Source organism: Echinops telfairi, unplaced genomic scaffold, assembly GCF_000313985.2.
Source record: "Echinops telfairi isolate 266 unplaced genomic scaffold, ASM31398v2 ScPeMD7_7473;HRSCAF=8511, whole genome shotgun sequence".
Taxonomy (NCBI): domain Eukaryota; kingdom Metazoa; phylum Chordata; class Mammalia; order Afrosoricida; family Tenrecidae; genus Echinops; species Echinops telfairi.
In genome coordinates, this window is record NW_022111377.1 from 9,648,058 (window position 1) to 9,674,156 (window position 26,099).

The 26,099-nt window shown below is 42.0% G+C and overlaps 1 protein-coding gene across 1 annotated transcript in view; it reads right to left on the minus strand.

Annotated features, from left to right (window-relative positions):
• ITGA8 (integrin subunit alpha 8) overlaps positions 1 to 26,099 on the minus strand; it is a 272,754-nt gene that overhangs the window by 93,273 nt on the left and 153,382 nt on the right. The window contains exons 19-24 of the mRNA XM_004712640.2: positions 24,762 to 24,899; positions 24,186 to 24,253; positions 22,707 to 22,854; positions 15,006 to 15,098; positions 9,688 to 9,767; positions 4,603 to 4,683 (exon numbers count right to left, since the gene is read on the minus strand). Coding sequence (XP_004712697.2) covers positions 4,603 to 4,683; positions 9,688 to 9,767; positions 15,006 to 15,098; positions 22,707 to 22,854; positions 24,186 to 24,253; positions 24,762 to 24,899 — 608 coding nt within the window. The remainder of the gene's footprint in view (positions 1 to 4,602; positions 4,684 to 9,687; positions 9,768 to 15,005; positions 15,099 to 22,706; positions 22,855 to 24,185; positions 24,254 to 24,761; positions 24,900 to 26,099) is intronic.

The window sequence follows — 26,099 nt, forward strand, 5'->3', positions numbered from 1 at the left end:
AGCCTCACCAAGTGACTCACTCTCACTGCCTCACTCTCTCACTCACTCACTCAGTGACTCACCCTTACTCTCTTACTGTCTCACTCACTCAGTGTCTCACTCACACACACTGCCTCACCCTCACTCTCTGTCTCACTCACTCACTGCCTCACTCTCACTCTCTCACTCAGTGACTCACTGTTACGCTCTCACTGTCTCACTGACTGTCTCATTTTCACTGTCTCACTGACTTTCTCACTGCTTCACTCTCACTCTCTCACCACCTCACTCACTCACTGCGCGACTCTCACTCTCTGTCATTGTCTCATTCACTCCCTGCCTCACTCTCACTCACTGTCTCATTCACTGACTCACTCTCAGTTTCACTCACACGCACTTACAGCCTCACCAAGTGACTCACTCTCACTGCCTCACTCTCACTCACTGAATCTCACTCTCTCACTGCCTTACTCACTCACTGCCTCTCTCTCTCATTGCCTCAGTCAGTGACTCACTCTCACTCTCTCACTGCCTCTCACTCAATCACTGCCTCTCTCTCTCTCACTGCCTCACTCACGCACTCAGAAAAAGAAAAAAACAAGAAAAACTGAAAAACTAGCCTTGTTCTGGGAGGTCTGCAAGTGTTTGAAGTTCTCTTGTGTGTAAGAATTATATTGATTTTAAAAATCTCTGGATGAGGACAATGTTAGGCCCAGACAGCTTCATGGTCAATCCTACCAACAGTTGAAGAAGAAGTAATGAGTGAAATACCAGCTCTTCTAGATAACAGAGCAGAGCAGAAGAAATACAGGGATCTCATCCCCTGGGGCGCAAACAAGAAAAAGGGAAAGTAAACACAAAAGAAACAAGCAGGAAAACTCAAACCAAAAACCTCAATATTTGTATTTTTCACAGACACATAAATATCATGAACAAAAATTTTTAAGTCATTCGGTAATCAAAGGGTCATCATTATGGCTAAATGTGATTTTTTTCCCCTCCCGATTTCAAATTTGGTGTAATATTTACAAATCAATTAATTCACTACTTTAATTTAGAGAAACAGGGAAGTGAAATCTCTTAGATGTAGAAAATCACTTGACTAAATTAAATGCATTCATGTTAAAATTTCTCATGAAAACTTGGCATGAAAGGGAGCATTCTTAGTTTGATAAAAGTCATCTACCAAAAATTTAGCAGCTGATGTAAAACCTGATTATAAAACCTTTTAGACCCTAAGATTGAGACAAGCTAAGAATCTCCACTTTCATTGCTTTCAATCTGGCTGTGGTGATCCTCATCTCTGCAATGTGGGGAGAAAATGAAATAAAATATGCAGATTGGAAAAAAGGAAATACAATTGTCTTTATTCACAAAAAAGACCATCATTTTGTAGAAAATTTGAGAGAATCAATCGCAGCAAAAAAAATAGCTATTGAACTTATAAGTCAGGCTAGAAAGGTCTCAGGATACTCTACTGAATTTCAAGCCCCATAGATCAGTAGAATACAGCAGAACTCACATATAACTGATTTTTGAGCAAATAAATCCATGGGGGAGAAAAAAGCATTTTCAACAAGTGGATATTAATAACAAAATAAAATGAAAGGCTACCCTTACCTCACACCAGGTATAAAATTTAACTCAAATCAATCGTGGACATGCACGGACATATAACTATTGAAGACTTCTAGAAGAAAATCTATTATCTAGGACATAAGTGCCACAGATGAGAACGAACAATAAATTGGACCTTATCAAAATTGAAAGGTTTTGTTTTTTGGAGAATATTGTTAAGAAATTAAAAAATCAAACCCATAGATTTGAAGATAATATTTGAAAGATACATATCAAATAAAGGATTTCCCTTCCAGAATATATGAAGAACATTAACAAGTCAGCAATTAGAAGGCAAACAGGCTCTTATTAGAAAAGATAAAGATTTGAAGAGATACTTAACAATATTTTGAAAAATATTTTGAAGTGCATTTTAATTTTGAAACACATTATAATGAGGAGATCCCAAAGAAGAGACACTGACGGACAATAAGTACTGGCAAAAATGGATGCTTAACGCCATTAGTCATTGCAAAAGCCCAAACCAAACTTACTTCCATTGAGTCAATTCTGAATCATAGCACCCTTCATAACAGAGCAGAGCTCCTCCTCAGGATTGCCAAGGCTTTAGGGAAGCAGACAGCCTCATCTTTTCTCTGCAGAGTGACTGGTGGGTTTGAACCACCGGACCTTGTGATTATCAGTGTCATGCTTAATCCCCTGTACGACGCCCTCATTGATCATTACTAGGCAAATGGAAATTGAAACAGTGAGATACCTCTACACACCTACTACCATGGCTAATCGTAAACAAACAAAGATCACCTGCTAGCGAGGATACAGGGAAAATCTGTTGCTGTCGGGAATGAGAAAATGGAAATGGAACCGCCAGTCTGGGAAACAACTTAGTAACTCCTTCCACACAAACACTCCCAGCACAACTCAATTATTCCATTTGTGAAAGCAAATGTCCCCAGAAAGATTCACGTGCAAACGCTTATCGCAGCTTTATTCTCCGTAGCCCTAAACTGGAAACAAAGCCAATGTCCATTAACTGGTGAGTGGGTGAACAATTCATGGTACATCCAAACCATGAGATGCTTTTCAGGAATAAAGAGGAACAGATGACTCATGCACACAACAACAGGAATATGTTTTTCAAATGCATTATGCTAAGTGGAAGAATCCGGACTCCAAAGGCTATCTCCTGTCTGGTCCCATTTAGATGGCATTCTGGAAAAGACAAAACTATAGTGAGAGCAAACCCATCAGTGCTTGTCGGGGCTTTGGGGAAGGGGAAGGGTTAAGTACAAGCAAGCCTGGAAAGAATCACTTAGTGCAAGGACAGTGTCAATAAATGTGAGGCAATTTGCTATCTAGCACACTAGGGTGAGCTCAGTGGTGTCAGGACTACTGGGCAGGGACCTGGAGCACCAAGGGCCTATGGTGACACTGAGTCAGTGCAGAAGATACCAGTCCCACACACCACTCAGGAGCTATGGGAAAAACAGGGAACCAGGGTTTCTGGAGTCCCAGGGAGAATGAATTGGCTCCTAACACCCATTGACATTTTCAGCTGTAGCGCTTTGAAGAAACATGAAATATAATTACAAAATCAAGGAAGCTCACACTCGTGCAAGGTAACAACTAACTGCACAAGGCATAGCTTACTTTATCACTTTCCAACACTGATTGCTTATTGACGCCTTCATCAACCAGGACAGGAGGCAACAGATACTGCATTGCATGGAGTGCCCATTCATCCCCACTTTTAAAAGTAAGCCACTCATCAGACTCAAGTGGTGGTACCAAACAAAACCCACTGCTCTGTTGTAAAGTCAATACCCATTCGTAGCGACTTTATAGAATAGCAAAACTGCTCTACGCAGCTTCCAAGACTGTACATTTTTACAGAGGCGGACTGCCTCTTTCTCCTGCAAAGGAGCCTGTCTGCTCAAACAACCCATCTTACAATCGGCAACCCAACACTTAACCCACTGCACCACCGGGACTCCTTCAGATAAAGTCCCTACTGCCAACCCACTGCTACCAAGCTGATTCCAACTCCCTGAATGCCTGGGGGGTTTCGGAGACTGTAAATCTTTACAGTGGAAGACAGCCTCATCTTTTTTGGGGGGATGGCTGATGGGTTTAAACTGCAGGCTTGTGGGTAGCAGCCGAATCCACAGAGCCACTGAAGATGCTTTTAGACAGAGTACTGAAAGGCTAAATGATGTAAACATGGCTTCTTAACTGTTGTTTATTTGATTGCTGAGCTGTCAGTTTTAAGCTAAAGCAATCTCTTATTTTGGTATCCTTCCAGTTAATTATGGTCCAGTGAAAATGAATGATGAATGATGATTTTAATCACTTGTTCTAATTGCTATGAACGGAATCATGTCCCCAAGAAACAATGTGAGTTGTCGTTGTTAATGTTAATGAGACAGGATGAGTGTACCTTGAGTTGGTCTCTTAAAAGAGGAGCGATTCACAAGGAAACAAAGCCAAGAGGGGAGAAGTAAGATGCCAAAGCACAAGAAAACTAGGATTGCCCAGGAGCAGAAGCTAACAGAGACAAGCACCTTCCTCCAGAGCAGACTAGCAGAAAAAGCTTTCCCCACAGTGGCCCTTGAATTTGGACTTTAGCCTCTTAAACAGTGAGAAAATAAATGTCTGTTTCTTAAAGCCACCCCCTTGTGGTATTTCTGTTTCGTTTGTGCTGCTGTTGTGAGGTCCCATGAAGTGAGTTCTGATGCACAGCTGTCCTGCGCAGAACAGAACAAACCAAATACTGCCCAGTCCCCCTTGTTGCAGCCACTGTGTCAACCCAGCTCCTGGACTGTCTTCCTCTCCTAGCCCCGCACTGACCTGCAAGTTCACCAGGCATGATGTCCTTTTCAGCACGAGATAGCTTAGACACTAACGATGAGTGAAAAGGGGATTTCTGATCAAAGTGAACTGTGAGCTCTAGCACATGAGGAGAATTCCATATGGATCTTACTAGCATTTCAGCGTAGACACAGAAAGCTATTATTACACCACTATAATCTCCTGTTTGTTACTTACCCTCTGATTTCTACTTGAGCCACAGCGGTGATGTTGATTTGCAGGCTCACAAAATTGCTGTCTGGATTGTCCTTGTTAGAACTAAAACACAGTGACATGATTTAAGTATGTTTATGAAACATACTATCACAATATATGATCATACAGACCGTTCTGTATGTTCCAAAAACAACACACTTACCAGCCCGATGGTTGAGAAAACAATAGTACATTCATGCAACAAAATCATAACCATTTGTAAACGGGAAGGCCCCAAACGTTAACGACCAAAAGCAATATAGTACCTTTCCATGAAGAGACACTGTATTTGAAAACAACCGCTATCTAAAGAAGCTCACACTGGTTTGTTTTGTTTTAATGGCCAAATCAAAAAGGTATTGGACTGAGTTCATCTTCCAGCTTCTACCCTGGACACATTTTTTACCATCTCTGTGTATCATGTTCATGACTCATCAACTTCGAAAAGACAGCACAGTCAGTTCCTGAGTTTTCATGCTAATAAAGAGGAGAACTGGTATGAGAACCCAGAACAACGCCGGATTCAGAAAGCATTTGCTTTGGGCTCTGGAATGCATCATGCCATACATTGTGTTAACAGCAAATTTATCTTCCTTGCAGTTTATTTCTTAAGTTCATGTTAAAATAAGAAAAGTCACTGTATGCCCACTGGTTGACCAGGACAGGGACAATGAGTGAATTAGGAAGCATGGTCCATGATAAGAATAAGCACGACTCAAAGGAAGCCGGGCAGTCCACCTACAGGCAATTAGGAGAAGACATGGCTGTCTTTGAAGTGCTTCAGAATCTGGAGGTGGAGGATGTATGTTTCATAATATTTCCTTGAATGGTGGCAAATTTATTTTTAGGTGTGCTGTCTGTGTTGCAAGTGAATAGTTTTAGGTGTGAAGCTTAGCATTTGTCAAGCAGGAAGTGTAAGAGAAACAAAGCATGTTGCAGAAGAGCTTCAGCACCAACTGAGCTTCCTCCGATGGGGCTGCCTTTTGTACTGAGTCTCCAACTGTGCTCCGATCAGTCACTCTACCCTCCCAACCGATCAGCCAACTTTCAGCAAGGTTAGCCCTGGCCACAGCATAAGGCTAACAGGTCATGTTTACCTTCTGGGCTCATTAAGAAGAGAAAGAAAGCCTCTTCTCTTTTTCATCATCGAGTCTCACCCCGATTCAATGGGTGCTGATGGTCCTGGGGTATGTTCTGACTAGCTTTCAGAACCTTCCGAGTGTGGGAGCTGGAAAGGATACCATGCTACTCTGCTCTCTAAGGAGGAGGCAGAATGGTTCCCACAACGCTATTTAAAAGTGCTGGTCGATTGTGTATACTGATCAGGCAACTTCCACTACAAACACACATAAAGGCTATAAACAGGAGAATGTCAGGCTCATGTCCTGAAACAGGGTATCACTGGTGAACCTGTGACTGAGCCTAGAGGGGCGGGTTCACCAAAGTTTGAAGCCCAGGTTCCAGGCTACTGGACTATGATTAAATCTGGGAAGGACCAGTCAACTAAAAAGTGTTTTTTCTTTGTTAAGGCAAGAGTTTGAGTTACTAACCACTAAGAAGTCATTAAGTAATTCTAGTTGTTGCAAACATTGTGGTCCAAATACATTATGGGCAACCCTGTAGTTTTGAAACTTAAGTATAATTGTTCCACAGATGAACCAGGATTTGTTCTATTTCTAGTTCATTACTGCTTAGCAGCAGTGGAAATTAGAATTAAGAAAAAAAAGGTTTCATTTACGTTATCACATATTCCTATTGTATCTTGCTTCCCAGTGATTGAAATAAGATGATTTTCATGACTCACAACATCCTGAAAATATAAATAGATGTCAAACACTGAAATTGCCTCTGAAGATGAGTGGAATATGAGGCTCATTTTGAAATACAGTTGCTTTTGAATTATAGCAAAAACAGTGGAAGATTAGAGTCTAAACCTTCTGGTTGGTGATCAGAATCATCTTTCTGCCACAGACTTGCCATAACAGTCGCTACTGCATGCCAGTGCTGTTGGCAAAGTCTTCCTAGCCAGAAAGAAAGCAGACTTATATAACTGAGCTGCTCTCTTGACCTCTTTGCTGGAAGGAAACCTCCCTCACACATGCTACTGCTCCGTGCAAACAAGCAATCCATCACTCGCATTGGTGCTGGACTATTTATACCATCTGTGTTCGTTCTATGTAAAGGAATGAGGAGTTTCCGCTATATGATTATATGTACATCATATAGCAAGGGTAAACAGGTCTTTCACCTATTATGCTTAAGCTATTTTCATTTTTCCTGTTTCCTATTTTTTAACATCCCCCCCTAAGCTTTCGGTGGCCTTGAGATTGGCAGCGAAGATAATGTTATGCTCAGTTCACTTCTGAGGGCGGCGACGTCAAGGATGTTCACAAAAACCTGATTTGTCCCTGAGGTTGCAATCTGAGACCCTCTCTGTACCAAGAGGACAATGTTTACTTATCATGCAGAGAAAGGGCGTGGACAGACCCTCTAATGCAAACATTTAGTAACTCAAGAGAGGGTAAGCTTATTCATTTACAAAGCCTTTTCGTCTTTGGGGCTTTATTTGTAGAAATCAGTATTATGTGTAGCTAATGGTGGTCAACATCTGTCCTGAAGAGTTCAGATTTCAGAGCAATTTGGTTTGTTGTTTAAACTCATTTAAATGGAATGGAAAGTATCCACTAAATATTTGTATACACTTTGGAGTCTGACAGTAAAACATACAGATAAATGCTGCCCTCACAAACATCTTTTAAAAGAACATTCTTAAATATTTTTACCACTATAATATAGGTTTTGAATTGGATGTTTCACCTATATTCCTGTTGACTCTCCAGGTCTTTCAATATCCCTGACTTTTTATATCTTTCAGAACAATGTCAAGAGTTCCTTTTAGCCTCTAAAGGATGGGGCATAATTACAAAAGATTCTTTTACATAAAGGCGAATGATTGTATTTTAATGACTATTATTTACTTTGCATCAAATTCAGCATTTCATTATTGCTATGATGATCTACCGCAGGTGTGGGGAATGGTCCTTGGGCCATAGAAGGCCTATGAGAGATTCCTAGAATGGACCAGGGGTGACACAATGCACGCATGAAAATTCTTCCTAGATTTAAACTAGAGGAAAGTTATGACCCGGAGTTGTAACATCACATATTATAACATCACGTGCCTCAGCAAACAGAAACTGTCTCAGCCATCACAGTCGGGGTTAATTAAATGACGAAATATAGCAGGCTACTTTTTAAGTTGATAATTTGTATGGTCCGCTAATGATGTGATAAACATCCAAAAGCCATCGGTAGGAAAGAGGTTCCCCACTCTGAGCTACTTATTGAATGTGGGGAACACCTTTAGAACATGATTTTCTCTCGCTCGCTGCTGGAGTGAACTACTAGTTGTATCCATGTTCTTACCAACCATAAAATCGGGGACCAACTGTAAGAAGATGGAATAAAGGAATTTACGTCTTAACTTGGCACCATATGTTCTGCAAACAGCTCTGTACTCTGATGACAGCGGTGGTTTTCCCCACATGACCTACCGCTCCCCGCCATGGCAGGATCACCGGCACAAACAACAACAATGAGAAATCTGAAAATAAAGTTACTAACTGAACTTGGGGTAGCTCTTCCCTACAGATTTTTCTTTTTTTCTTTTTTTATCCTGCAAACTTAAGAAATATAAGGGAGGATTCCCCCCAGTGAAAATGTTTAGGACTTCCTGAACCTGTGTGAAATAGATACATTTATGTAGACACCAATAAGTGATTTAATAAACTTTTGATAAATGGAAGAGGACTACAGAATTCATTCTATCTGCAACCTATCACTAACCAGGACAAAAGACTCTTAAGATTGAGCAGTAAAGAATGTAAGTTACATTTAAGAAAGACCGGATTAAGGTCAGAAACTGAAGATAAGTTAGGAGACCCAGCACAAAGTTTGGGGAAGGGAGCTGTTTTGACACAGGACGTAGATGTGTACATATTTATAGTCCTTTCTAAAAAAACTTTGTTACCTTCTTGGGAATTTATAGATTTTTTTTTTTAAAGATCCCAAATACTCTATTTGAAATAACTATTAAAAATAATCTTTTGCATGGTCATTTTCAGCGTTATCACATGATAATGACATTTCTTCCTGCAGACAATCAGTTAATTATTTAGAGATTAACTGCACAGCACGCTAGAATTCCAAAACCCTGTTGTAGATACTGTCTTCATGGTTGTTTAGCACATTAGTGTTTTTAAACATTTAAAAATGTAACCTACCGAGAACATATACTTCTGACTGGATGTCTTAGCTCATATATTTACATCTGTCTGAAAGGAATGATCCATGAGCACTGGTTATGTTCCGTTCCCTTCCGTTTCCTTTTAGTTTAATAAAAGGTCTAGATCCATTCTACTGATTCATTATTTGTAAGAGGTGGAAGCCCATAGTTAGAAAACCCCAGTTGTAGCCAACATGCCACACTGTTGTCTTAGGGGCTTCTAACCCATGAACTATTATTTTAGGCTATGAAGAGAGTGAATCTCTGAGTAGATTAAAGTTTAGAAAAGGAAGCTATATCCCTGGGTGGTCCAGCTTGTAGCCGCTAGAGAAGGCCTGCCCACCAATGTAATGATGTCTCACCCACGTCCTACCAGAGTGCTGGCAATTCAGTTGTTCTCATCTTGAATTTTAGGGGATTGCCAGATTGCAAATGCAAAGTCCATGCTTTTTGGGCAGAACCTTTGTTCTCCGAGATTAGCCCATACCTAGCTGAGAGCCAAAGGCGGCTGTCCTGGAAGGAGGAGGAGGCAGGCATCTCAGAACAGGGAGAAGCAGAGGTGAAGGGGAGCTGAGAGGGTGCCTGTGACAAATTCTTACTACTGCAGACCTTGACGTAGATAGTGGAAATCATAATTGAGAAACGCAAAGAGAGCTGTCAAAGTTTGGGATCTGATGTCAGAAGGGCTTTTAAGGTGAAGGCATTTGACAAGAGACACCCATCCTGCCATTGAGCTCCTTAAAGCAGAGGGCTGCGGATAATTGAAAGATGGAAAGTCTAACCTTCTGATTTGGAGATCGAAGTGAATGCTCATGTTTGTTTTCTCAAGACGTGGAACTGCAAATCGGAGGCCCAGAAAATGCTAAGGAGAAAAAATAACAACACAAAAGATATAAAATTATCAGACGGATGGGACTTTACGTACTGCATAAAATTTGCTTAAAGTTGTCCCTGCAAAACTCCTAACCCCAGCTCACTGTAACTGTCACCTTGTCTGTTCCTGTCTGGTGCCAGAGCACCCCGAGAAACAATGCAAGCAGACACGGGCTCAGACCATTTGGGTTGCTGAACACTTTGGCTTCCTCTCTTCCTTAGCCCCTGGATGGTACAAATGGTTAAGGAGCTTGGCTCCTAAGCAAATTATTGCAAATTCAAGCCCACCCACAAGAACCTTGAGAGAAAGACCTGAAAACCTACTTTTGAAAAAAATACACATCAGCCATTAAAAACCCTATCGAGCACAGTACTGTTCTGATCCACATGGGATTTCCCCAAGTCAACTCGATGCCCACTGGTGGTGTTCTCTTTCTCCCTATGTACACCCCGCACGCTTCCCTCCCTAACACTATTTTAAGATGTGTGTCAAAGTGAGTCCACATACCCAAGAGGATTCAAACAACTATGATGCTTCTATTGGATGACCTTTATGTTGTCATTGAAATTACTGTTGTGAAGTCTTTGCAATCATGGGAAATGCTTATCAAGTAATAATGCTAAAGGAGAAAAAGATTATAGAATTGTATGTACAAGTGTTTCGACAATAATTCCATAACCTACAGATGGACAACATCTTTATGGGAGTGAGAGTGTACTATAATAAATAGTATTACAATAATAAATTAAATTATTACAATAAATTACAATAATGTTAAATCTAGGAGTGGGTGGATTATTTCTTCTACTGTTTGTTTTCTAAAGTCTTAAAAATGCTTTTATTATTTTTATAATTTAGAAAACTGTTTAAAAATTGGCAAAAGTAAGCCTAAGGCCAATACAAATAAGGAAGTAAAAGTAATAGCTAATGCATATGTGAACACACATATTTGTGCTTGTATGCATAGCATATAGAAAACCATATACTCACTCTTTCATAAGCTGGGGTTTAGATCTCTGCAATCTGACTCCCAAACCTGCACCCACAGCACTTAGACTGTGAGACAAACCCGTTCTATAAACTATTGTTAAAATGAGCCAATAATAATATGAAGCCAGATAAGTGATTCCTTGATTCTACGTCGTCCTGGTCCGGAGTCCCTTCACGAACGTGCCATGATGGAGGCGCGGTGCTGGAAGCTTTATAGACGGCAGTCATTCTGCCGGAGAGCTGTGGTTCCCGCAAGCTCTTCCAGCTGATCAACGTCAAAGCTGCGACTTTAAAAGCCAGATTTGTCTAATGATACAGCCTGCGATCCTTCCATCCCGGCCATAGGAATTCTTTCCTAATTCCAAATGTGCAAACTCCTATCAGGTTGCTAGAACTTTGCACATGCTCTTCTCTAGCCTTTGAAGGGCCTTCACCTTTTTGGCTTCTTCCACTTGAAGAATTGCTACTCAGGCTTTAAAGTTCTGGACAAGAGGGGGCTCCTGCAACCTATCCTCCACTCCCACAGGCTGGTTCAGGCAGAAGTTTTTTCTTGAACTTCTTTTTTCTTGAGTGTTTTCTCATCAACCAATCCATGGTGTTAACAGCATGCGTTGTTATATAGTGGGATAGTTTCACCTTTATATTGTCAAGTGGAGGGATGCACCAAGTATTGTTAAAAGATGACAGAAATATAATTCTGCAGTTGCTGCTTCTATATATCCAGTGATGGTAATCTCATTATCAAGTTATCAATTCTGCTCAGTGCGGTTTTCATTACAGAACAATTCAGCATAGGCTAAAGTTATGATGGAGTGATGATTTTCTTCTGTGGACACGGGGGTTTTGACTACCAAGTAACAGTGACCTGGGTATGGATTCTAAAAAGCCTATGCTGAGCCACCAAATTTGTGTTATCCTGCTTGAAAGAGTTTGGATGTTTTAATAACTTTTATTAGCATATAAACATTTTATATTAGTATAGGCACAACTTGAAAATTAATGTTATTACTTAAAAACCTTAAAATAAACTTCTGTATGTTATTTTGAAGACTTTAAGTTAAAGTAAAAAAGTCATTTAAACGCTACTTTAAAAATATGTAGGGGGCAGGAATAACTATTCTTAGCTATTTAATGCTTTGTTTTCATGTTTTTTACTGCTCTTGCAGTTTGGGGTTTGCTATCATCCATCGACAGTATGCCATTTAAACTACAAAATGAAGACATGAATAAATCAAAGTGTTTTATAACAAAACAGAACGCAATAAAATGTGATGTGTTTATGGCCATTAAAGGGTGAGATAAGAAAGCTATTAGGTTTCTTCTACTATGGACCTTAGAGATAAACAAATATAAACAACCTACTTCCTTAATTCCCAAAGATTATTTTACTGGTAAAATGGATTGACATCTTTTCACATAAACCCACCGTGGCTAAGACCCCACTGTCATGTGTACCCTCCGCCTTAAATGACAGCGGCGGCCAGTTGAGTTATAAAACTTTTGATGATCTTTGATGGTATCTGATCTAGATCCAAACAGCTTTGCTTTCCCCGTCATTTCTCTCGGACCTGAAGTAGCTACCTTTATAGCAAACTAGGTAGTAGTTGGCGTTACTTATTAATTTTAAAACTAGCAAAAAGATTCTTTAGCTTCTTGCGCACAGAATTAACGTGAGAAAGGTTCTACACTAATACCTCTCCTCAGACATCCTGTTTTTCACCTGTTATGACTTTACTTTTCCCTAATTAAAATTTCACAATTTCACAGGCTGTTTGGGAGCCTGGGCTTTATGGTTAAAGCTGGTTCAAGTCCTGATTCCTTATGGCTTGTGTGACTGAATCTGTGTGTTCATTCAGAAAATAAAGGGAAGGCATGGCTCACAGGGTTGTTGGGGAAATTAAATGGAAAAAAAAAAAAAAACATTCAAAAAGCACCCGGTGAGGGGTTTATAATACAAATGATAATCAGTAAACAGTTCAAAATCAAACCAAACCCATCGCTATCGAGTGAATTCTGACTATAAGTGCCCCAGGAGGAGAGAGGAGAACTGTGTCTGTGGGTTTCCCAAACAGTAATTCTTTACGACAGCAGCAAGCCTCATCTTTCTGGCACAGGGCAGCTGGAGGGTTCCTATCCCTGACCTTGTGTTCAGCTGCCCAACGCATCCTGCCTCCAGGGCTCCTCAGTCAATGTGTGGTAACGACGAATAAATCTGCTGTAAGAATTCACTTTTCACTGAACCAGCCCACTGTGGGGATCAGAACCAGGAAGAGAGCATTTGTGGACAAATTCTCTACATTCATACAATAAGGAGTCTGGGAGCCTGGGGCTCCGGTGGAGGGAGACCTCCACGTTTGTAGGTTGGAGATGCATTCCAATCATATTCTCCTGAGTAACAGTTATTCCCCAGATGTCCCCCCCCCCCATAATAATGCCAATTTTAAGGTATAACTTGCAAGCACATGGTTGCTACTATATACGCTTTAAGGTCAACTGCTTGAAGGCTACTTGCCTGAAAGTTGTCTTCCAAGGAATGCAATCAGTCCCTACTGTCTATCCCATGCTAAGCAGGGTCCACTCCTTTCTGATAAGGGGCATAGATTGTACCCCTGTAGAAGAGCTCAGGGCCACGGAAGGTCAAGCCAGCTCAGAGATGATCAAGGTTAGGCTGCCATCTTGACTCTAGAATCTGCCCACATTATGTATGTACCCACCTCCCCTTCCTATTGTGGGCATACCTCTATAATCGACCCTTTCAGGTTACCTGTATCCCTATAAAACAATGGTTCTCAACCTTCCTAATGCTGTGACCCTTTAATATAGTTCCTCATGTGGTGGTGACCCCCCAACCATAAAATTATTTTCATTGCTACTTCATCACTGTAATTTTGCTACTGTTATGAATCGTCATGTAAATATCTGATATGCAGGATGTATTTTCATTGTTACATAGTCTATTGATTACTTTGTAAGTATATATTGTGCAATATTTATTTCTAATGACAAATAAATGAAATGTTGTCTTGAAACGTGGGGTAGCATGGGTAACAGTCTTCACGCAGGTACTCATATGTGGGTGTATCTCTATGTAGGTGGACCCACCTGGAGATGGATGGATAGAGGGGCGGTGTCTCTGTTCCTAAGACCAATGTGTTTTCTGATGGTCTTGGGCAACCCCTGTGAAAGGCGACCGCCCCAAAAGGGGTCGCAACTCACAGGTTGAGAACCACTGCTCTAATCCATCCCTGTTATGTACATGCTTATGTACATGCTTACTGTACTGTTATGTACATGCCCAAGATTATGTAAGCTCATAATTCCTGTTATGTACATGCTTACTGTACTGTTAAGCTCATAATTCCTGTTATCATAATTACTGTTCTGTACATGTACATATTGTTATGTACTGTACTGCTATGTACATGCCCAAGATTATGTAAGCTCATGAGAGAATGCATTACTGCCTCATTCTAGTTCCAGTTGTCAGGGAAGAGGTGAGCCCTTGCATGCTTTATCTTGTCATACATCGCAATGTGAATACGTATCACTGTACTTTCATAAGATAAATTGATGATCTCCATATAATCCTGAATGGAAACTTTTCTAAACCTGGAAACAAAGCAAACCCAAAGCAACTCCTTCGTCTTTTGCAAGCATCTTACAAATCTTTATATTTTTTGCTTCACTCTACAAATAATTTCTTGTGTTATTCTTCAACTAAGATACATGGGAACTATAGGATTGATAAAGCTGATTAAAAATGGATTATGATAATTATCTTTATATGAAAATACTGTGAATGGTATTCATAAGGGAAGCTCATATGGAAATAAAAGTTAATTTATTCATCTATGCTAAAACTTGCTTTAGTCGTGTTATTTCTTAAGTCCTTTATATGGCATTTCTTCTAAATTCAATGAAAACCTGTAATACAATGTACAGGAAACAAATTTTTTTAAATTATAGTGAAACATTTTGCATATATTTTGTATCAATTTTAGAAGTACCTCAGAAGAGGCAGCATAGAAAGATACTTGAAATTTTGTGTTTTTAACCTTAGCTAGTCACACTCTGTGTAGGCTCTAATGGTCAATCCCAGTGCCCTGATAATTTCCTGCCTAATTTGTTTTATTTGCTGTGTGTTAAACTGTTGAGTGCTAATTGGGTAGCTTTCCATGAGTTCCCTTTAAAATTCAATTAGGTAGAAATCAGTCCCTGTTTTTGGTTTTCTCTTACATTTGTTCCAGCCACCATAGGGTTCCCGAGGTCACACACCACCGTTCTGGTCACATTTTCCATTTTGTACTCACAGCTCAGTGGCCGCAGTCCCTGCAAAGGGAGAGAACACCGGCATGAGGTTCAGAGGGCAAACTAAATCACATCCTGCCACAGAAGCGACTCTGAGGGCCTGGGAAAGCTGCCCTTGATTCCAGACACCTGTGCGAGGAGCAAGGCACAGGAACTCATTTGTGGTTGTCAGCTCAGATGAGAAAATGGAGAGGGAGAGAGAGAGAGATGCAAGTTTAGAGAGAAATTTGTTGGACTGATTTACATGCCTCTCTTCTTTCACTAAGTAAGAAATTGCGTAATGACTTTATCTCTGACTGTTAGTACGGACTCTTTACACTAATGTTAATGTAAACCCGGGCACAGAAGGAGTTGCTTATGTTCATCTTAGGATAATGACATAATAATAGTATGCATGTATGATCAGAGGACGCAATGACCATACAAACATTCATGTCTACAGTCTAGGGCTGATGGTTCCATTATGAGAATCCATAATCAAGCTTAAAGATTCAGTCCTCAATTCAAGGGGGCTTCAAAAACATTGTGGAAGAAATGGAATTAAAAGATCATGCAATTTTCCCATGAACTGTTGAGTCCCCTGTGTATCTAAGATGTGAAGAAAACACCTTCATGTTTTACCCAGAGCTTCCTGTCTTCCTTGTTGTCCTACCTTCTGTTTAGCTCAATGTTTTAAAATAATTCAAATGTGTGCTTACAATGTAACGTGACTGTCAAAGTTTTGACAGACCAGCGAGGGAAACAAAGGAGAGCTAGGGTTGAACCACTGCCCTCTGCTCCCTCCCCTGGTGTCCTCCGGTCCCTCCTGAAGTTCAGAGACCCACACCTGGACCTCCACCCCCAACCTCCTTCCAAACCTCAACACTGAATGGCCACATGGCTCTGCTCTGCTGTTGGTGATGTTGTTTTGTGCCATTAAGTTGATTCTGACTAGAGGGACCTCGTGTGACAGAGAAGATTTTCTAAGCTGGAATCTTCATGGTAGCAGATCCATAGGTCTCTCTCCCCTGAGCCACTGCAGGAGGAGGGAGGGGGGCCTTGAACCACCAACTCTTCAGTTAGCAGTCAAGTGTTTAGCTGCTGAGACACTAAGCTCTTTGCTTTTACTGATATTACTGCCACTGTGTTGACTCTGACTCATAGGGGCCCTATAAGACAGGGTAAAACGGCCCCTGTGGGTTTCTGAGACTTTAAATCTTTAAAAAGGGGTGGGGTGGGGGGTTGACACAGGGCCATAGTATCAAGAGTTCCACCACTCATATTTTAATTCCATTTATTTTCCCACAAACATTTTGAAGTCCTGTGACATGCCATAAAAACACCATTGATATTTGGAAGCACTGTTTAATAAATGTTCTCTTCAAATACCCTGCCTGATAATGTAAGAATCCTGAAGAAGCTGAGAATAGATTTTCCAAAAACGAACAACGTTCTCTTTTTCAGAAGGAAGGCATCTCAGTGCGTGCAGCTCTGACAGAGCCACCCTAAGTGGGTGGCGTTAACCAACAGAACTTCTTTGCTCACAGCTTAGAAGGCCCGAAGTCTGGAGGCAGAGCGCCAGCTCTATGGAAGGTTTCCTTTCTGCGGCCTCTGGGGGAAGGGCTTGTCCTGTCACCTTCTGCCTTTCCTGGCTGACTTGGCTTCTGCTTTTTTCTTTCACATTTAATGCACCCATGTAAATAGGGCACATGTGCATATTCATATATACAACATGCATATGAAACAATTGTGCAAAGGGGTTGCCTGGCTTCACATAACTGTAAAGTGCATTGTTTGTGTCAAACAGTGCTTCCCAAAGTGGGAGATACTGATTCCTGTGGGTGGGAGAGCTGGCATGATTCAGGGTGCTATAAAAGCAGATACTATACTTTATCCTGGATTGTGGGCTATAGCAGAACATTTGTAATTGCCAGGAGGGCACCGAGTAGTTTTTGTTCTATAACAAATATTTTCAGTCTTATCTAAAGGTATAAATCTATATATATTCAGCCTTCTAGAAATAGTTTTATGGTATCTATGAAAAATGTTCTCTCCTCCCTCATCCCCCAACTACTCTCATACCTTTCCTTTTTTTAACCTTTATTTTCTTTCTCTGAATGGAAGAATACTTACTTTGCTAGATTATTTACCTTCGTTCTTCCAGGACATCCTCGTTAGAATCCATTTATAGTTCTTTGGGTATAAATTTCAATAAAACTTACTGTGCTTCTGCTATTTATTCTTAAGAAACAAACATATGAACTCATTTCCACTGAGTTCATGCTGACTTATAGTGACCCTGAAGGACAGGGTGAACTGCCCCTGTGCGTTTTGGAGAGTGTGGCTCTTTAGTGGAGTAGAAAGCACTGTCTGTCTCCTGAGATGCAGCTGCTGGTTTCGAACAGTGGATAGCAACTCAACGCGCAACCACTATGCCACCAGGGATCCTTAGAAAAATTCCCTGGAATCAAGTCAATGACTCATAGTGAGCCTACAGTGCAGACTAGAACTGCCTTTGTGAGTAAATCCTTCATGGGAGTAGAAAGCCCCATGTTTCTCCCACCAGCTGTCTAGGCACTGATTGCTAGAACTGAAAAGAAATTTGGTTCTGCTAGATTGTAGTATGTACATACAGTTCAGTTCCACTGCATTGCCTTCAACTCGCCTCATTCCACTAGCATCATTTGATGGCTCTTTTACAGTTCCCTCCCTATTTTGTTTTTCCAAAGTTTTCCCCCTAACAAAATCATGGCAAATTTAATCCCCCCATCGCCTTTGCTTCTTGGGGGACTCTGACACTACAACTTTTCAAAGGAAAATTTGTGAATAACTATAGAGCCCTGATGGAGTAGTGGTTCCATTTTGGGCTACAATCTGCAAGGTCAGCGGTTTGAAACCACCAACCACTCAGAGGAAGTAAGACAGGGTTATCTACTCCTGTGAAGAGTTCGTCTCATAAACTCACTGGGGCAGTTCTACCACGCGCACTAAGGCTGCCATGAGCTGGGATTGACTTGATGGCAGTGAGTGTGGGTTTTTTTGGTTATAGAGATAAGGGAGCATATGAGAAGATATGTGTGGTCAAGAGAAGATTATATGATTGTTGGGGTACACTGTATTTTCCAAAGCACACTGTATTTCCAAGATATTGTAAACAACAATATCTCCCATTCCATATGCCCTTTTTAATTATGTGACTTTGACATTCCGACCAGCAAATGGGAGGGGGATATCTGCCTGAGCCCAGATAGGCCTTAACTGAGAGCATAAAGCAGACATGGTGCTGTGGAATTTTGAGGCTAGATAATAAAAATGCTTCCAACATACTTTTTCAGGACAACACCTCTTGGTACCCAGCTGCCATATGTGTGGTCTCCCAGAGAGCCCTCATGAAGAGGTCACGCGAACAGGTCATCTGTAGGCTTTTTGACTGACAGTTCAGCTGAGGTCCTTGCTGAGAAATTGAGAATCAGTATTGATCCAAGACTTGTGCGTGGAGGTGGTACCTGATGACTCGTGCTTCTCGACACTGAGTCACCCCCAGCCTTTGAGTTTCCTCCATTGAGGACCCAAACATTGTAAAGCAGAGAGAGCCCATCTCCTCTGTGCCCTTGCTAAACTCCTAACCGAGAGAATCTGTGATAAAACAATTGTGTTTTGCCAGTAGAAGAGGGAGCAAGTGGAAGGGGGCTGGGACTCAGATTACAGGCCGAATGTCTATGGGTAGCATGTAGGATGGAAGATGTGGATGCTGATGTTTGATAGGCATAAAGGCCTATAAAGATATTGTGGAATTATGGTGGTGAATTTGCAATTAAAATAGAGTTCATATTCTAAAATGTTTTACTGTTTATCAGACAACAATATTCTGAATTTGTAAAGACTTTGAATAAATCCTTTTGTTCTTTAATAAGATAAAGCACTTAGGCTTTTATTACTAGAAAAAAAATAGGGTAAGTATCAAACACCAAACCAAACTCCTCACCATTGAGTCAATTCTGACTGCACACAGACCCTAAAAGATAGGTAGACCTGCCCCTGTAGGGTCCCAGACTGTAACTCTTTATGGGATTAGAAAGTCTCTTTTTCTCCTGAGGATAAGTATAAAGCCTGACTAAATTAAGGTCTATAAAGAAAAAGATAATCAGCATCTATAATTTCTAAAATATGAGCATTTTAACAAAAGAAAAATAAACTTCATAATCAGATAATCCCTGATGTCTTTTCCCTTGAGAGAGAGAGAAGAAAAAAAAACCACCCCAAAACATTTAAGAATATGAATTGGGTAGAAGTAAAATAGTACACAAACCTCAAACTGCTTAAAGACAAAGAGGAAATGAGAATGTGGCTTACTCATGCCCAATTCAGAGACTGAGCTAAATCTCTCCCCAAGGGAAATGGGTAGAATTAAACAGTTCAGCTCTCTCATTTGCGATGATGGATGATGGCTGCTGTAAGCCAGGGATGGAACTGATAAGGACTCTCATGTTTTCCAGGCACCAAAGTAAACAGTAAACGTGATGTTATGCTAAACACAGAACGTTTTTAGAATAGATGCTTTGTTTCATGAAGTCGGAGGTGGGGGCAAAAGGTGGGGGGCGTCAGCAAGAGGGGCAGAGTAATAGTAAAATGAAATATAAATATGAATGGAGCCCTGAAACTTTAAAAAAAGTAACACACTTGAGCTTCATCTTTGTGATTGCTCCTGCATAATTTGCATCTGAATTTTGGGATTAAGTAATCAAACCAAAACAAGCCAAACCGAACCCCCTGCCTTAGAATCAATCACAATTCATAGAGACCCTCTAAGGACAGAGTAAACTGTTTGAGAGGATTTCTAAGGCTGTAAATCGTTAAGGCAGCAGACAACCCGACCTTTCTCCTGCTGAGTGGCTGGTGAGTTTGAGCTTCTGAATCTTCAGTTATAAGCCTGATGCTTAACCTGCTATGTCACCAGGGCCCCTGAGGATCAAGTCACAAGGCCTTCAAATACATGAACACTTGGCATTTTGTTTTTTTTAAATAAAACAAAATCCACTCAAACTTATCCCTCATCACGATCATGGTTGATTATTGTAACGTGGCCATCCCTCCCTAGTGTTCCGTTTATAGACTTATCTATTATATGGCGGTGCTGTGGGGTGCACAATGGACTGGTATACCTAATGGCAACAGTTCAAGCTCCTTAGTCATTCTAAGGGAGAAAGAGGAGGCTAAGTGCTTCCTGATAGCCCCAGAACCCTCTCCAGGGTTGTTGTGAGTCAAGTTGGACACGACAGCAATGACGTTGGGGATCTTGTTGGGCTGAACATTGAGTCACATTGTGAGTTCTGTCTAAGATTTGAAGGCGACAAGGACCACAGTCTTGGAAATCCCACCCATCATTATCTGACCAGTAAGCCTGGTTGCCTTTTAAATATTTAATGAGAAGATAATTTGACCAAATTATAAACTACAAGACTAGATGTATAAATAGTGGGTTTTGCATTCCCTTGTTAAAAAATGCCTTTAACATACCAACATCACAGCAGGGCTGTTTAATTAATTAAACAACCCCTTTTTAAAAACTAATAAATACAAGGAAGCGACCAGGCAGGAGAGGCAGAGGGAGTCTTGCCTACCCACAGAAAGCCAAGTCCCTAGGGAGCCCTCCCTCTTGCCAGCCCCCACTACTAAATAACTGCCCTCCCCATGCCCACAAGCTTCGGGGGTTGGGGAGGTGTCCCCAGGCCCTAGGCACAGGAGCATCTGAGAAGAGTTGGGGTCCCCAGTCTTATCACCAGCCAGAAACATCTAAAACCCACAAAGGAACATAGGGTCCCTGTCCCCCACCCACTCCTGGGGGCCTAAGGCATCAGCACTATCAGCTGCCAAAGAGAAGGGTTTGGGGGGGGCCCAGTGGAAGGCCCCAGGGGAGGGTTTGGGCCAGCCTTTAAGAAGCCCAGCTTCTCAAGTCTCCTCCACAGCAGTTTTAGATACTTCTTTAGGGCTGTTGCTATTAAATTACATAATCATTACAATGCTGCAAGCTCCTCAGAGTACGCGATATTTGGGAAGTGGTAGGTATTTGATAAATTTCTGTTAAATTAATTACCCCATCAGCAAATATTTAAGGAGCACTATGGTATGTATGCCTAAGAAGAACTGGTGGTAGAATGGTAATGCCTGGGCTGCTAACTGAAAGGTCAGCAGTTCAAAGCTACCAGCTGCTCTGCAGAAGCAAAAAATGAGATTTTCTACTCCAGTCAAGAATTACCATCTCAGAAACCCACAAGGGAGCCTTTGTGGTGGATTGCCTAAGCACCCAGATGCTAACCGAAAGGTCAGCAGTTCAAACTCAACAGCCACTATGCAAGAGGAAGAAGAGGCGGGCAGCTTCCATAAAGATGGCAGGCTTGGAAGCCCTATGGGGCAGTCCTACTCTGTCAGACTGGATGGAAATGAGTTGGAATCAACCATTGGAATGGGTATAGATGGGATGATGTGCCTAGAGTCTGTAGGGTGGTAGAAATGGTTAAGCACTCATCGACTAACAGAAAGATGGGCAGTCTGAACCCTGAGACTGGGGGAGGAAGCCCTGCAGGCAGCTTCTGGAAGGTTACAGCCATTCAAAGGGGCTGCCATCAATCAGAATGGATGACATGGCACCTAGCTTGGCTTTTCAGTTTATGACATGCCTAGTTTTGGGTCCATACAGCGATGAACAGAAAAGAAACATTAAGCTTGGTCCGTGCCTTTTAATTCTGAGTCTACATATTTCTGGAAACGAGGAACACTCACTACTATTCTAGAATGCTTTTATTCTGGTTTTCTAGATTAAGTGATGCAAAACAGACCCTGAGGATCCTCTGCATGGAAAGATGAATGTTGTGATAATGAGAGGAAAGACTATAAATAGCATCAGTGTCAGTGGCAAGTGAGGAGACTCGACTTGTCTGATTACAATCCCCAAAAGGTGGGTCTCGGATGGAAGAAAAACGGACACATTTTCTTCCCTGCACGTCTCTAGCCTGTTATCAGTGCTCAGCGGGAGTTGGATTGGCCTTCACCCATAAACAGCAATGGAAACCAGGCCTCGGTCACCGGCCTGAAACTCAAACTCAAAATGAGGCTTGAAAAGCTAGTGAGGTAGTCTGCCTAGCGCTATGTTAGGCGGCTTCTTTCAGTTTGCTTTCTTTCTAGGTCCATCTGTCCATCTTTGGTCAATTTATCTCTGCACTGTAACAAAGGAGGAAGTCCCTGAGCGGTGCGCATGGTTAACACGCTACGCTGGCTGCTAACAACAAGGAGGGACCTTTGAGTCTACTCAGAGAGGCTCCTTGGAAGAAAGACCTGGTGATCAACTTCCGAAGCAGCAGCTACTTCGTCAGAATGAACCACATTTCTTTGACACCCGGGGCAGCACCAGGAGCCGGGTGGACTCAACAGTAGCTGGCAACAGCGTGTCAAAGGCCGACATGCACACTGCTCACACCTTTCCCTCTGCTGGGCTCACTGCTGTGCTGTCATCATTAACAAAGGAACAGGCCTTTCATCCTCCTTCATTTAGGAAGAAATGCTCATCAGAGGTCACCTGACTCTTAACATTTGCTTGATTTGAACGCGATCCCTCAGTCTCTCCGGCTTCAAACCATTGTTGGCAGACGTTACCTTGTGGTTGCGCTCAATCCCAACATAATCAGCCTCTTCTGGGATCGTTACAAGGAGTTCCGCTTCGTAGGCTCCTTCCCCTTCGTTTCTTGCATTTATAATGAGCATGAGGTGATTTTCGTCTCCAATGATCACCTGGTGCTTATCCCTAGAAAGGCAATTTGAAAAGGATCGGTGCTCTAGTTCTCTGACATCACAGATGCTTTAAGTGCTGATGTGGCAGGAAGAAGGAAGATGGATACAGAGCAGACACAAGTGGGTCCCCTGAGGGGCTGGTGGGATGTGTAAAAAGAACCGGAAAGAGCAGAGGGCCTCCTGCCGGGTGCCAACACCTGTTTAACGACCAGCCCCCAGAGCCCCGATTTATAATATTTGCCTATTTCAGTGGTGTAAATCCCCCTTCTTTGGTCTAATTCAAGTTATCAACATTCTTCAAAACGTGTTAGAAAGCATCCTTGCAAAGCTAACAAGTGGTCCGTGAGCTGCCACGAGGCAGTTCCAGTATGTGAGCCTGGGGGATGGGGAGGATTTAGAAAGTAAGCAGGGGAGACATGTGATGAAAAGTAGGCCATGTGAGGCAAGCGACAGGTAGAAAACCATGCCATCCGAAATAGCTGATAGAGGCTGCTGAAGACATGTGATTCACTTCAAACTTCAAATCGAACCAGCATTTGGAAATGCCTGTTCCACTTTTGGCCCTTACTCAAAGTTATTTCTTTTGACATTCGCTAAGTTGTGAAGTTAAAGAGAAGTCTCCTTTGGGAGGCCAACAGATTCCAAATACTGGCCAGGAGGTCATTCCTATGTGGGAAAGGCACACAGAGGTGCTTTCTCCACCAAAGGATGCCCTGGTCTGTTCGGTAGCAAAATTCAGTCCAGTGACTGGGGTTTGGACTGGTGACTCTGGTACTAGTATTTATGAAGCCCTTTGGTTCTCACTTGGTTTTGACAACTGCTGCTTTATTCCATAAAGTGCCCATTATTTATTTATTTTTTGTCCTCAGTCAATCAAACTTGATTTTGTTCTAACCATTTTAAGGATGCATTTGAGATTGCTGGAGCCTAGCCTACGGCAGTGGAAACAACAAGTCTGGCTGAAGTGTGGATGGCCCGGCCCGCCACGTGTATCCTTCACCTCCTCCATTGACTGACACATGGAAGTAAACAGAACCAGAGCCAATGGGTAAGGGAGACTACGTTTAAGGAAAAAAAAATTATTCCCCCACATGTGATCAAAGATAAAACAATCCAGGCAACCATCTTAGGGCGTAGCACTTGATACCGCTGACAAAAATCATACCCGAACCACAGGACCAATGCAAACTGTAGCCAAACTCAAGAATTCCATGCAGCGTTTTGTGTTGTTGTTTTTGTTTCTTTTGGTAGCACTTTGAAGTATGTGTTTTCTCCAGAAAAGCTTTTAAACAAACACCTGTGTCCCATTAGATCTAATGTATGTGTTTGTTTACTTAAACTTACGGTCGAGCCGACAGCTTCAAGTCAGGAATGCACATATTGTCTTCTCCACAGTCCACCAGGATATGGGCCTGTGTCGTGCAAAACATGCATCAGGAATAGATTGGAAAACCTGAATCACATTCCCTTTCTTGAAAAACAACACCACCACCAACCCCCACCATGCCTCGAATGAAACCAAGGCTTGCCTGTCACCACGTATGATTCTCCTTCGCTATACATAGAACCGATGTCACTCAGTGACCTCCCAATCGGGGCGCGTTTACATCATAGCCCAATCCCAATCCATCCTAAAAGATCTGTAAACAGTGTTACTCTGGCGATGTTTGGAGGGTGACTGACTGCCTTGTTTCCATTACAGCCACATTTTGAACAAATTAAATCTTGGTTGCACAAGGGGAAGAGAGGCTTCTGGAAGCACAGCGATGCAGTGTTTCCGGAAACGGGAAAAATTCCCAACAGCTACACGTTTGTGTGCAGGAATGCAAACAAAAGGAGACTGGTTTGGGCCTTGAGGTCAAAGGCACAACACTTGGGGTCTGCTTGAGCATGAACCTACAGAGATGGTCGGGGACCTACCTGCTCCCTAACACTGTTTTCTCGATAGTAGTTCAGTATTGGCTTCACTGCCAGACCTTCTTGAAAGGTGGATTCATCCAAACTGTAATTCAAGCTAATGTTGATTGGAGATAATTTATCTCGGAATTCAGTTTCATCCTAGGGAAAATAATCACAAACCCAACAAAGGCTCCGTGAAATGACTGCAAGATGTGAGAATGCGCGCAAGGCAGGCGACATTTGACTTTCTTCAATGAAAGTGAACGATGAAGCAATTATCACTGCAGCAGGCTTACACACAGGCTGATTGATGTGGTATATGGTAGCCATGATCATTAGAGCATGTTCGGAGACAAAGTCATTGAACGCTTCGGCTTCACTGGAATACGCGCATAAAGGTTATCTTCAGGTTCCCTAGACATTCCGCATTGCAAACAGAATCAGCCAAGATGCAAAGTATAGACATAATAACCAATACCTGCCCTTAAAAGTTTCATGACTTAGGATCTTTATGCTCATGACCTTGGCAGAAGTGGGGACTCATCCCAAGCTTGGAGGAAGAAAATGTCTTGACTCTCATGTCATCTCCTTACACTAAGCCCCTGCTTGCATGAACTTCAAAGCACCTTCAGCACATGTGAAGTTCCCTCGGGAAAAGCAGAAAGCGGTGTGGGGTGGTACCCAGCAGGAAGCATTGTACACACAGAACCGTGGCAGACTTCATCGGCAGGTCTCCCTGCAGCTGTGTGCCAATCCAGGTCATTGTATCCAACTGGCCATTCTAGATGGTGTTGGTGAACTTTTGGCCTTCCCTGGGTCCTTCTCTAGAGCAATGGTGAAGTGGTTATGCATGGGGCTGCAATTCCCAAGCTCAGCAGTTTGAAACCACCAACCATTCCTTGGGAGAATGATTTTCTATTCCTGCCAGGAGTTACCGTCTGGGAAACTCACTGGGGCACCTTTTATACCCTGTTCTGGGGGAGGGGGGTCACTCTAGGTTGGCATTGACTTTGTGGCAGTGAGGTTGAGGTTCTGAACCCCCTTCAGGAGGCCAGGTAAGGCTGTATCACTGCTTTAAAACGATTTGCAGTTGTTAATTTGGTGGAGAGTTTTGGAATTCTTGTAAAAATTTTACTGTAACATCTATACTAACACCAACACTTGTCATAAAGACGTTGGATGCCTAAATGTCAGCATGCAAAGTTTTCCCGATTGTACTGTACATTTAAGATTTGACAAAACATGCTCACATAGGCTAAAAATGCAGGCACATTGTGTTCAACTCTTCGGTTTTTGTGGAAGTAAGATAGCTAAGATTAAAACCACTTGAGCTGAGTACCATTACAAAGTGTTTTTTGG